Source organism: Astatotilapia calliptera, chromosome 2, assembly GCF_964374335.1.
Source record: "Astatotilapia calliptera chromosome 2, fAstCal68.1, whole genome shotgun sequence".
Taxonomy (NCBI): Eukaryota; Metazoa; Chordata; class Actinopteri; order Cichliformes; family Cichlidae; genus Astatotilapia; species Astatotilapia calliptera.
In genome coordinates, this window is record NC_137423.1 from 29,405,291 (window position 1) to 29,418,912 (window position 13,622).

The following is a 13,622-nucleotide window of genomic DNA, read 5'->3' on the forward strand; positions in this document are numbered from 1 at the left end:
CTAATATTTGACATTTATTAACATACAAATAATTATTTTCCCCCATCTTAACTGTGGAATAACATTAAATTATACGGGCTGTGACAAAATGTGTATCTGATCCCTTTTTATACTTTAAAGAGGCCCGAAGTTTGAGATAATTTTACCAATTGAATTGATCAGTATTGTTTTTATTCATATTGTAGTTGTTATTTTAAAAACTAGTATATTATAAAAAACCAGTGCTCAAATACAATTTCATACAAACAGGTGCCACTGGTCAGATGACTTTATTTGAAGTGATGATCTGATTCCACTTTCGCTAAAAGATAGACGAGTTAAAATTACAGTCATAACCTTTGAAATATAAAAATGTGTTATCTAAAATATCAAGCATTTGTTTGGAATAAAAACAAGATGATTTGACTGTAAATATACTTTTTAGACCCATGAACAAAGGTCCAGTGACACCAGGTCTGGGGATGATGTATCAATAAAGTGCCGCATGAAATGAAAAAGCAGAACAGCTCATCCTCAGATACTCCCAGTGGCATCAACACAATGCCACCAACCTGTAAGCTGCAGAACTTACTGTAACACTAAAGACGACATCAAAATCTTTGTACTTATTACCACAGCACAGCATGCTTTGAATAAGTAAACACAGCTCACCATAAGAGACTCCTAATAGCATCACGAACAGTACAAACACAGCTTGCATGTTTTTTCTCTATTCAGCATCAGTCGACTCCGCAGGCAGCTCTTCTGCTTTACTGTGATGCAAACAGACCCAACCTACACTGACCATGTTTCCTGTTGATGAGAAACCTTCAGATCAAAACATATACATTTAGACCAAGCAGGATGTGGCTACTTCAGAATTTTTTTGTGTTAATTACTAAAAGCAGTTGCCAATAAATTTCATTGCTTGTCAATACTGATCAGCTTCAGATAAGTATGTATGAACTCAGACCAGACAGGATGTGACCAGAATTTAACTGCAGAGAAAGAAAAGAGAAAAGTTTAATTTAAATTTAATTCAACAGCCCCAAACTAATCATGTAATTTTATTGTCCAACTAATAATAATGCCGTTTCATTGACAGTTGTAATATTTACAGCTAAATTACACTGACAACTAAAATATGTTTATTTGCACGCGGAAGCAAGTTTAATGGGGATGGCATAAAACAGAGTGTATAATAAAGCCAGACATGTTTAATTTAATACATCTTAATAACAGATTTCATCAAACCTTGAAACACATTCACAGACATTTATGATGCCCGTGTTACTCAGTGGTTTTGAAATGTTATCATAAATAGAGGTTAAGTGTTGTGTTTCACCATAAAAGAACAGATTGTCATTGTATGTAGAAGGAAGTGAAACAAGAGAAACGGTCACCATACAAAACCAAAGGTACACATGCATCTTTTACCAAGAACAGCCAGTCCATTATTCTTCTGGTTATATTCCGCTCGTCTATATTTAAGTGTAGACTATGAACACTTGGCACAGCAGAGGTTTCGTTCTTATTATTGTTTTTATTAATAACAGCAGCTTGTAAAATGTGATAGAGAGCAAGAGAGAGAGAGCAAGAGAGAGAGAGAGAGAGAGAAACTTCTGCTTTCATATTGTTCACTGAGTTGTTCCTCGTTTCTTTAGAACTTGTTTTTTAGACTATTTTTAATTTCTTTTGTTTTAGTAGAGAGACAGCTGCTTGTTTGGCAGCCTAGGCGTGTTTGATGAAGTTCCCTCTTATGCATGTCAGTGTAAACATCAGGATATGAGTAAAAAGCACCCCTTGAGCTGCAGTGTGACATCACGAGTGAGCAACTGGTAGCACTGCCGCTCTGTAGGTTGTTTCTCTAAGTGGCCTGCCTTTAACCCTATTGATTAGTAATTTTGTTCAGCTGCTATTTTAACTAGAGTAAGACAGTGACAGTGAATCTTGTTGTTTTTAAGCAATGCCTGGTAATAAAGTGTTTTAATTAAATGCCTTGTGGTGTTCTAAGTCCTGTCACCTAATTTTCTGTTTTCTTTGGTGCAGCTCCATATTATCTTCAGTTAGTTTGTTTAATAAACTTATTGAAATTGATTGGTCACGCCTCTGCCTCGTCAGTAACGAGCAAGAGTGCCTTTGTAACTGGTGAAACTTTGCACTAGTTAATGTCGTATTTCCTGGCGTGTAACTCCACCCCCAAGTGGCGTTGTCAGTACCATTTTGTTGCCTTTTCAGTTTCCTCCTCCTTCTTGCTTCCACATACTTATTTCTGATTATGTCCATCCAGGTCACTCCAATGAACATCCTGACACATTCAACTTTGCTACCTCAAGCTCTGACTCTTGCCTCCATCTCCAAACTATAAATCAAAGCAGGTCTCACTTGCATCTTGTAAACCGGTGGTATCTTGTATTCTTGTGTCACAAATCTTCCCTGACACTTGTCTCCACCCACTCCACCCTACCTGCACTCTCTTCTTTACCTCTGTTGTGTACTGTCCATTCAATCAGCTTGGTGACGTTACATTTTTCAGATGGTCCACTTTAAAAATTCACCTGAAGAAATAAGAGAATTCAGTAAAGACGCTTCTAATCTTTTATCACTTCTTTTGGATTTCTGTAAACAGATGAAATTGATCAAACATAATTTAGCAAATATTTAATGTTTTACCAGAAAAGGTAAATTTTGTAATAATGAGATTATTAAGAGTTCAAAAGTTAACTTAAAGGTTAACATCATGTGATTTTACTCTAGTCTTTCGTTTTTGAAGTTTATGGTTTTAATGTTGTTTCATGGCAACACTACACATGGTGATAAATTACATTCACACTATGCTGTTCTTTTCCATTTACCATCTAAATCAAAGGTTTGAAGGGTATATTTACCACTATCATTCCTGCTCAGGTTATTGATCCTAAATCTTCCATTACTGGGAATAAAAAGAGACCTACTTTGTATTATACTATAAAGAACCTTATTACACAGTCACTACAACCACAATTCACTCACAAAGTTACACTAACAATGAACGTCATTCATAACTAATTTATTAACTAACTAAAAAAAATAAGTCACACAAACTCTCCAGTTCAGTCTAAAACAAACACTACATGTTTGTTTGTTTTAAAAAAATGAAAACTACAGGAGTGGAATCATGACTGATGACACTGTTGGAGAAAACAACATTGTCACTATTTCTTAATTTGTATGTAGAGTTCAGTTAGTCAGTTGCTAAGCTTTTAAATGGGAAATACCATAATAACAAAACATGATATCCATAAAACTTGAAAAAATTATATAAACTAAAAACTTCTTATTCATTCTAAACCAACAAGAATTACCTTGAATTAACAACTGTAAAGTCCATTTCCTTGATGATGTTCCACTTGAATCAAAAGTTTAAAGGCTATGATTACCGCTGTCATTCCTGTTCACTTTCTTGATCTTAAATCTTCCATTGCATTGAGAAAGGAGAGATCTATGTGATGTGGAGTTAGAAATACCCCTTTCTCTCTCACATCCAGTATATTTAATGAATTCTTTAACAATTGGTATCTAGGTATTTCTGAGGAGCTCTACCAGAAAATCATCAAGAAGAATTTCAGGACATGCTCAGAAATACGACAAGTCCACCTCTGAATGGCTCAATAAATAAATATTTTTAATATATATATATATATATATATATATATATATTTTAATTAAGGCTTTGAAGTGACCTTAGTCAAAGTTCACACGTAAATCCAATTAAGATGCTCGCTTCACAGTTCTTGCTGCTAAGGGTCACACAACCACTTGTTAAAGTTATGAAGTAATTACTTTTTCAGATAGGAGTGGGTAACTTTGGGTAACTTTCTTTTCCTCAAAAAAAAAATTAATAATTTAAAAAGAATGGTGGCCACCTTCTCGAGTTATCGCATTCATTAGAGTTTCAGATTACTGGAGATGTTACCTTTACCTAGAGGTCAAGGTCGCTTTCAGCAACAATACCTGATTGTGGCCACAAGATGGCAGTAATGAAAAAGATGGATGGATGCAAGGAACTAGACAGCATTATGGCACTATGGCAGCTGTGATATCTGCCTTTTGCACCAGGGGGTGCTACAGCACCTGCAGCAATGTGAAGCAGACTCAACTTTTGACACTGGTCTAAAACTCATGCTTTCACTCTTTTCCTTCTCTGAAGCAAAACCTAAATTTATCATTATCATTTTTGTTAAAATATGTGCACTTTTTAAAACTAGACGTTTTACTGAATAATAAATATCTTTAAGCTACAACATCCAGTGAATCAGGAAGGGAAACTTCATGCACCCCCTTTTTGATAACAAGGCTGAAATGTATGCTTACGTTCCGGTGGGGAGTATTTTTGTGTTCATGTGTATGTTTGTGTGAGAGTTTATGAGTGGGTGTTTGGGAGTTTCCCACTAAGTGAACAGAAACAAAAGTAGGTCACATGGTAATGTTGGCCATGTCAAAAGCAGTTGTCACTTTTTCACACACACACCCCCCCCCCTCCCTTCAGATTGTTCTAAGTAAGCAAATACAATGCTTCACATTAATACATGTTTAAAACCTGTGAAGAATTCCGAGTCCCCACCATAACAAACAGGAGAGGGCTGATCCACTGCATCATGCCCTAAAAGAAGACAGGACAAGACCCTGAGGAGGAGTGTGTGTGAGGGGATTACTAGTTAGATGATATTCTTTTGTTGGTTGAAGATAGGAACAGTGACCCTACAGTGTCTCTTTTTCATTAGTAGTGTAAGTTGTATTATTGGTGGTGACACAGCAGGCCATGATGCCGTCACATGAAGCTAAACAGGTAAATAAAACTGAATTAATTTAATTGACTTTTTTTTTCCCAGTTATAATATTTAGCTGTTCTTTAGTGTTGTTAGCTGAACCCTAAATGTGTTTCAGACACAGACTTGCATGAAGCACCTTTGCATACCATGGACTAAGACAGATGGGTGCAACCAAATGCTTTTTTCTGTTTTTGGTTAACATTTACAAATTGTGGTCAGAGTCCTTCTGGTTGGGACTGATAACTCGAAATGGTGATGCTTGCTCTTTTTCTATTTGCAGATGAGGAAACCTTTTGTGAAGGCAGGGTGCACTATGAAGCTTTGGGGTGATCTGTGGCAATTTAAGTGATGGATAACACTTTATTTAGATAGCATATTTAGATTCTAGCTGTTAAACGATCAATCAAAAGTACTCACTGGAAAAAAGAATAAGGTTCTACTTTATAACACAGAAACAGGTTTGTGGTCCCACTAATGCAATAATTAGGATCAATAACCTGAGAAGGACAGCTAGTGGTGAATATATCACTAAAAGCTTTTGTTCAAGTGGACACATATCAGGCAAGCGGACTCCACACCCTAATACCCACAGCCATGTGTCAACTGCTATAAACCACCATCTTAATAGATCTTAATAGGTCTCTAAATGTCCCACAAGTTTTTCACACAGGGCTATGTAGGTTTGGATTTTATCCTCCCATTTTCTGTTTATTTGTCTTATCATTGTCTTTTATTTAAATTTGTTTGATGATCTGATCTTTGTTGTTCCTGGGACTGTGCTCTTCTGGACACAGATCTCGGATGTTGTTCATGGAATCTCTGAGCTGCTTGCCCATTTTGGGAGTCACAGCCTCAAGTGTTTTGATTACCACTGGGACCACTGCTGGCCTAACCTTCCAAATCTTCTCTAGCTTCCCTCTCACCCCTAGGTATTTCTCAAGCTTCTTGTGTTCCTTCTTCCAGATGTTGCTATCACTTGGTATAGCCACATCTGTCACTACAGTCTTTCTCTTCTGCTTGTCCACCACTACACCACCACTCACTCTCAGGGTTATATCCCATTTATATTCTACAATTACACTGTTATAGTGTATCTGTGCAAAAACCAAAATATATGAAAAGCTTTATTTACAGTCATATTTTCATAAATGTTAAAATGCTTTCTCTTTATCATGTTTCCATTTACATGTTGGTCGAACCTTTACCAAGTGAAGAACTAGTCAAAGGCTTCCACAGAGTACAGATGCAGAAAACACTCAGTGTTTGTAATTAAATCAAGAGGTCATGTAACAATAGTTGTGTTAATGACCTGATATATTACAAAAGTGACAGTTAAATAGTCCAATACATTAAACCTTATAAGCTATGGTTTGTATTTTATACGGGGAATTTACATTAAATGAAGGACCTTTAGGCATCTTAACATCAGCTCCTCACTCCAGCTACTTTCAGTGGAGCTGTCTGTCCAAAAGCACTGAGCACTTCTTCACCTGACTTTATGGACGTTAGCATACACACAATCAGTTCCTGCTGGTTCAGGCCTCCGAGGTCGCTTTGCAGACTTTACTTGGCCGTACTCCACAGCAGCTTTTTTCTCAGCTTGGTTTGCCTGCCTTTTGACAAACTTGACATCAGCAAAGACTTCCTGGTCATCTTCTTCCTCTGCAAAGTAGCAAAAGGGATGGTTCAAATATAGTATTAAAATAAGTGAATGATTAAAGGAATACAAAGACAGTAGATAACATAAAATGAGTCACACAAAATATGACATGGGTTCTTTAGCGAGCTTTAGAGTTTATAGTTTGTGGATTTTGCTTTGTTTAGACAGAGCTGTTTCACAGGTTTTTGTGTTAATTGTAGCAGGATAGCAGTATCTGCATATTTAACTGATATATGACAGAGTTATCAATAAACTCTTGACAAGAAATCAAAAATGTATTTAAAAAGCTTACTATTCCGTATATCCTAAAAAACAAAAAAGCAATCTGAGCAAAATAAGTGATGAAATAAAGTGTACCCTTTTTTGTAGGTTTGCTGTTTTGCTTTTTCCTCAAAGCACATATGACTACTACACCAACAACCAAGAAAATTACCAGCGCTGAGAGAACACTACCGATCAGTGGCAAATTTCCTGTTTCAAAAATAAAAGGCACAAACAGATAGCAGGTTGAATCAGAAAACATGTTGGTTTTTTATCAAGACAGAGAATGAGCAAAGGAGAAAATTACATCAATGGATCTGAAGTTACTTTTTACTTACTAATGTACCATGGCTCATCACTGATGGTAGTTCCATAATCCTTACCCACAGAAGTCTGTTTTGGTGGAGTACACAGGGTGTTATTAGCTTTATACACCCACCGTGATATCTGTGTCCCATTGACTGAAGTACAGTTAATGAAAATAAAGCCTATGAGCAATAAAACACATAATTCATGCAAAGTTACTGTATTAATTAATTAATGAATTAGTAATTATCATATATATATCAGATTATTTATATTCTCACTCACCACAGGTCGATATTCTCTCCTCTTTGGAGACATTACTGACATTATTACTGACTGAGCAGACCAGATGTCCTGACACGTGCTGTTTCAGAGTGATGATGTTAGTCTCATTATTTCCAGAAAGGAGCTCAGCATCTGTCAGTGTGCGTCCATCCAGAGTCCAGCTGTACTGAGGACTGTCCCCTCCCTCAGAGGAGCAGGACACCCTCATCTCTCCCTGGGACAGACACTCAGAGAGCAGCACCACAGAGGACACAGGAGCTGAGAGAAACACACACACAGATCAGTTTTTTAAAATAGTATTTGGTCATTCTTTATAGTCTCTAATGAAAAACAGGGAACGCAAAAAACACATGTATTTTGTGAGATGTATTATATGGATTACCAAAAATCTATTAATGGCTTAATTTCCCAACATTTACCTTGAATGAACAACTGTAAAGTCCGCACGCCTGATGATCTTCCATCTGAGTCAAAGGTTTGAAGGGTATAATTACCACTGTCTGAGCTGCTCAGGTTATTGATCCTAAATGTTCCTCTACTGGGAAAAAGATCCACTCTTATAGAATTAGAAGTAACCTTGTTATTTCTTACATTTAATATTTTTAATGTATTTTTTAACAAATTGTATTTATTAATTTCTGAAGTGTTGTCCATCAGCTGGATTTTCACAGTTCCTCCCAAAGGTCCATAACACTGAGCTCCATCCCATCTGCCATCACAGTGAGTTTCCACACCTGCAAACAAAAAAGGATACACAGTTGGTTTGTTTGTTTTTAAGTTACAAATTTGAGTTTGGCAAAATCTGCAAATGTCTACCTAAACCAAAAATGACGGTTTTGTGCCCACTGTCTGTCACAGATGAACATTATACAGGTCTGTGAATCACAGTTAAGGTTCAGCTAGCAGCACTATTTTCCCTGTGCTGATGAACAGTTACAAACTAAAACTAGAAAATTACAAATTCAAATTATACAACTAGAAAAAGTTGCACTTCCTGCGAAAATGTAGTGTGAATGCCGTGTAGTGGAATCTGAAAACAGCAGAAGAAGGAGAGCTATCTGTTGAAAACAGGTATAGAAGCTGAACTCTGCTTTATTTGAAAGACTACACTGAAGAGTGTCAAGAAAGCAGATTACATGTAAGCAGGGAAGATGTGCAGCATCTGTCCCATGTAGTACTCGAACCCTTGCCACCAGATCTCACAGCAGCTGCGCACCCTACTGCGCCAAACCATTTCTTGTCCGAAACAAAGATATGATGAGAGGAAAAAAATATGCACTGTGCAGAAGAAGCTAAATTCTGCTGAAAAGAGGTGAAAATGCTGAATGTTCAGCAAAAAAGAGATAAGGAACCTGAAAATTGTGCTGAAAAGAGGTGAAAAGGCTGAAAATTGTGCTTATAAGAGCAGAAGAGGATGAAAATTGTGCTAAAAAGAGGTGAAAAAGCTGAAAATTGTACTGAAAAGAGGTGAATCAGCAGACTTTCTGCTGAAAAGAGGAAAAGAAGCTGAAGTTTGTGCTAAAAACAGCTTAAGAAGCTGGAATTTGTGCTGAAAAGTAGTGAAAAACTGAAACTTTTGCTAAAAAGAGGTGAAAAAGCTGAAATTTGTGTGGAAAAAAGTTTAAACAGTTGAAGTGTTAACTGAAGAAAATGTTGCCATAAGCAGGATTCGAACCCTGGCCTCCTGAGAACGGCTGCTCATCTCACCGAGCTAAAACATGGCTCAGCCCGGCAAGCAAAACTGGTGATCACACTGATAATGTGGTTCCTGTCAGCAAAATGGGCTGATTTCTTGACACTCTTCAGTATAGTCTTTCAAATAAAGCAGAGTTCAGCTTCTACACCTTTTTTCAACAGATGGCTCTCCTTCTTCTGCTGTTTTCAGATTCCACTACACGGCATTCACACTGCATTTTCGCATGATTTAGCTGCTGTAGCTTTAGGGTTTTGTTGATGAAACATGTTGCCTTATTGTTATACTATCATAGTCTTACTTCATTTTTATTGCTATAGCCTATATGGCCTGTTAATGAAGGTATAGCCTTCGTTAACAGGGCACTCAAATGAGTATGTTTTGTCACAAATATCAATAGTATTGATACCAGCATTGTTATTGGTATTGGATCGATAGTACGACAGGATCTATAGTTTGTGTTCAACATATGTTGAACAAAATATCTTTAGCTAAATATAGCTCTTTCTTCTCTCTCTCTTCTTTTTAATCATGGCAGGAAACATATTATTGATTATGAAATTAATAAGTAGAGACGACATGACAAAAATAAGTTACTCACCATGAGAGACTCCAAGCAACACCAGCAACAGTCCAACTGCAGCTTCCATGTCTGTTCAGCCTGTGTTGATCAAGTCAGCAGCTTTTCCATCAAAAACAAAGGTGGGTGTGGTGCTCTGAACGGACTCCAAATTGTTAGTAAGCAGCCTCAGAGGCGAGTGAAAACGTTGGCGTCCGGTTTTGAAGTTGTACTTGTATATTCATGCACTGAGGGGATAAAAGGAAGTGGTGTCGGTTTTCCTTCCTCTTTTAGCTTTCAAGAAAAAAGATTCATGTGTGATGGATTGCGAGGAAGGGAGGGGAAGCATTTATTATTTATTACTAAGTGATGTTTTGAGCATGCCTAAAATATAAATTGGCCCATAAAAAATAATCTATTCATCTATAAACACTGTAAAAAAAAAAAACATGTCTAACCCGTGACAAACAGGTCAACCAGCACATTTTGTGTTTACACACACTGTGCAGTATAGCAGTTAACTCCATGTTTAAAATCTAAGATTACTGAATAAAATATACAGTTCTAAAATGTATTCTTGAAATTAAATAATGGTTCATTCATTCATCTTTAAAGCTGAACAAGGGGTCATTTCAGATTTTTAGCATGTGAAGTATAACTGTACAAATCTTAACAAGACGTATAATCCACCAAAATACGTCACCCATATACTGTAACAACTGCAATGAAGTTGGATTTCAGTTCTTATGATTTCATTTTAAAACCTGAACATTGGAGGAATAACTGTTCTTTCATATAATGGCACTCTCTCCTGGAACAGAATAATAATACTGCTTCAAACTTTTCATTGCCTAGTTACACCTTTGTTTCCATGAACACTGTTACACCCCGGCCTATTGATATTATTCTGTCATCAATCTGAGAACCCCTTATTGTCTAGTATATCATATTTGATACATACAGGTTTTTTTTTAGTTTTTTCTAAAATTCTATATCATCTGTGTGATTTTTTTTCCTGTGAAAGCCCTAAATAAATTGCACAATACACTTTTAAGCAATTGAAACTCTCAACTTTCAAACATTTAGAATTTTCTGGCACTTATCTCATGGCTCAGTTTTTAAAGGGTTAACAATTTGTCAGCTCTCTTATGTTGACGTCTTGTACTGACCCGTTTGTATATGATGGCTTCACAGTGGTCAGATGCACTGAGATGTATTACAATCAGTGTCGGATCCTATCACAATGTCATTCTGTTTAGTTAAAGACTCGAGTTTCACGATGTTTTGTTACTGAAGATGCTTGTAATTAGGCTCCGGGCCAAATTTGGCCCGCAGCCTAATTACATTTGGCCCGCGAAGCAATACCAAATTACTATCAGAGCTGGCCTACTGGTATTATACAGCTAATATATATATTGTTTAGTATTAAGCTTTGCTTGTTCCATATTCAGTTTTTAGCAAAATGTGTTTGAGTCCATAAGAAAAGATTCATTCTTATATCTGGAGGAATAAATATATTTCAATAAATATTAACGTTAGCCCGCGACTTTGTTCCAGTTTTGAACTTTGGCCCACTGTGTATTTGAGTTTGACACCCCTGGTTCACAGCAATGCAAAGGAAGTACACATATTGTACAAGGTGATAAAATATGTGCAGCCACACTGTGCTATTCACACTTTTCTAAGCATGCTTTTTCACTGTAATGTTCCTGTTCTCAAGCTAACTTAAGTTTCTCATGTTATCATGGTCACTTGGAAAAAAAGTGAAAAAAACTTAGAGCAAATGTATTTATTTGGTGTCTAGATATTTCTGAAGTGCTGTGCATCACTTGGTAGACCACAATTAGTGCACTAATTTATTCACGCTTTCTTCAAGCAGTTATCTAAGTTATCTCTAAAATTAGAAACACACAGTGAGCTCACTAACACTGTCAGAGAAAAGTTAAGGGCTTCTCTCTTTACCTGACAGAGGATAAATTATCCCCAGTCAGCCCTTCAGAGTCCACAGCCTGTGATCAGAACACAGTTAATGCTACATCTGTAAGTCTTCCATTAATTACTTATGTCAGTGGATCCCCGAGGAAAGCCAAGAAAGCTGATGCTACACTTGCTAAATATTTTATAAAAGTAACAGAAACAACAAGTGAGAAAAAAGGCATCTTCTTGAAAGATGACCTGTTTATGCACAAATGGGCCTAAGTTAAAGCAGGAAAATCAAGATGAGGACTAGGGTGTGGTATGGCAGATGGTAGTTCCCAAGGGGTACAGCCAAGGTGTGTTGCAGCTAGCCCATGAACATTCACAGTCTGATCATTTAGAAGTTAAAAAAACATGACCGCATCCTCCATCATTGGCTGAGTGCTGGGAACAGTTTTTCTGGCTGGGTCTTAAAACTGATGTAGCTAAACCTGTAGCACTTGTCAAATTGCTGGTAAGTGTGACCACTTTGTGCAACCTGTTCCTATCATTCTGCAGTTGGTGAGTCTTTAGAGTGTGTAATTGTTGATTGTGTGGATCTGCAATCTTTAGGTATTTCGAAAATAAAATCTCTAGCCTCAAACAAACATCTGGCATCAAACTTTAAAGATCATGATGCACAAATACTGCCTTGAGACTGAGAGACACTGGGGTAAAGGTCTTGCTTTCCTGCTGTTTGCTGCTCACAAGGCTAAGCAGATATCTCTCAGTTTTATCCCTGCTGAGCTGCTGTTTGGACATAATGTGTGAGGGCTGCTAAAAGTGTTTGTCCTTGATGTTGTCACACAGTTCCGAGCCTCTTCTTTTCTCAAAGTAACATAAAAACGCTATATGATAGGAAAACTGTTCAGTGTTTTTTTTTTTCAACCTGCTGACAAGTGCTAGTGTTGGTACCCACACAGAGTTGTTTTCAGCAAAATTTGCAGGTCAGGGTTAAGTTAAAAGCAGCATAAATTACACCAGACTCTCCACACACCTGCACGGTGGAAGCAGACATGCCTGTGTTATACTAACATGCTGAAACTGTTCCAGTGACTTTAGGGAAGATCCCCCAAAATTCCCATGTAAAAGACAAACCTTCTGAATCCACTTTCCCTGTCTCAGTTTCACTGATATCCGTGCCAGTAGATAGTGATGGTTCCTTCACTATTTTTATTCATGCAAACCTTTTCTGCTGTTTTGTTTTTCTTTGTTTGTGTTTTTTTGTTTCACTTTAGAGTTTAGTGTGTTCGTTTCTTTCCAGGAGGATTTTTTGTTTGTTGTTTTGTCCTTGGAGACCCTGAAGATGAATTTGCTTCCTTTTCTCCTCCTACTTAAGTTAATTGTAAATAGTTGTTTGTAAAATTGTAAAATAAATCTTTGACTCATCGTTTATGGGCTTATGTATGGCTTGTGCTGTTGCCCTTGTGTGTTACACCCTTGTGCCCCCTAGACTTCACAGACAAATGAGGGGTCATAACAGTGTAATGAAAATTGCAATGTGATTACAGTAACATGATATCAATAGATGGTTTCAAAATCACCCAACTTTGCTTCTCACAGAGTCTATTGACACATTCAGTAGCTGTCAAAGTATAAATATTAATTAGCCTCATCATACAGCAGCTACATCAGCCACAATTATAGTTACAGTCAGTGGTACATCAAAATGTACCAAGAATTACAATGAATTATTTTTTGTGTAAAGTTTTACAAGCATAGGTGAAGCTTTAAGTTGCAGAACTTAACACAAAGGATGTTATTAAAAGCTACTCAGTGACTGTACTTGATAACAGAGCTATTGCATATTTTAAATAATTAAACAGAGCTAAACATAAGAAACTCCTAATAGCACCACCCGCAGTCCAAATGTAGCTTCGTGTTTCCTCTCTGTTTGTCTGTGAAGGTTCTCAGTCATCCAGGTCATCGTAGTCTAAGGAGCTTGGAAAGAAAAGCGTCTGGACTTCTTTAAGTTCTTTCCTCTCTGTTCACTTTCTGTCAACTTAGCCAGCAGCTTTCAGATAAACTCCTCTACTTTACCAAGATGCAAACAGCACAGGATAAATGCAAGCAGGCCTCTTTGCACACTGTGTGCATAGAGGCACAACTGGT

At 37.1% G+C, this 13,622-nt stretch overlaps 1 protein-coding gene across 1 annotated transcript; it reads right to left on the reverse strand.

The window, feature by feature from the left end:
- Nucleotides 1-5,896: 5,896 nt before the first annotated feature.
- On the reverse strand, nt 5,897-10,585 carry LOC113036330 (uncharacterized). The gene is made up of 6 exons (XM_026192621.2): nt 9,597-10,585; nt 7,722-8,036; nt 7,303-7,560; nt 7,050-7,199; nt 6,808-6,921; nt 5,897-6,452 (listed from the first exon to the last, which is right to left on the reverse strand). Exons 1-6 carry the CDS (start codon nt 9,643-9,645, stop codon nt 6,277-6,279), a joined length of 1,062 nt encoding a protein of 353 aa, XP_026048406.1. The 5' UTR covers nt 9,646-10,585; the 3' UTR covers nt 5,897-6,276.
- Nucleotides 10,586-13,622: the final 3,037 nt, after the last annotated feature.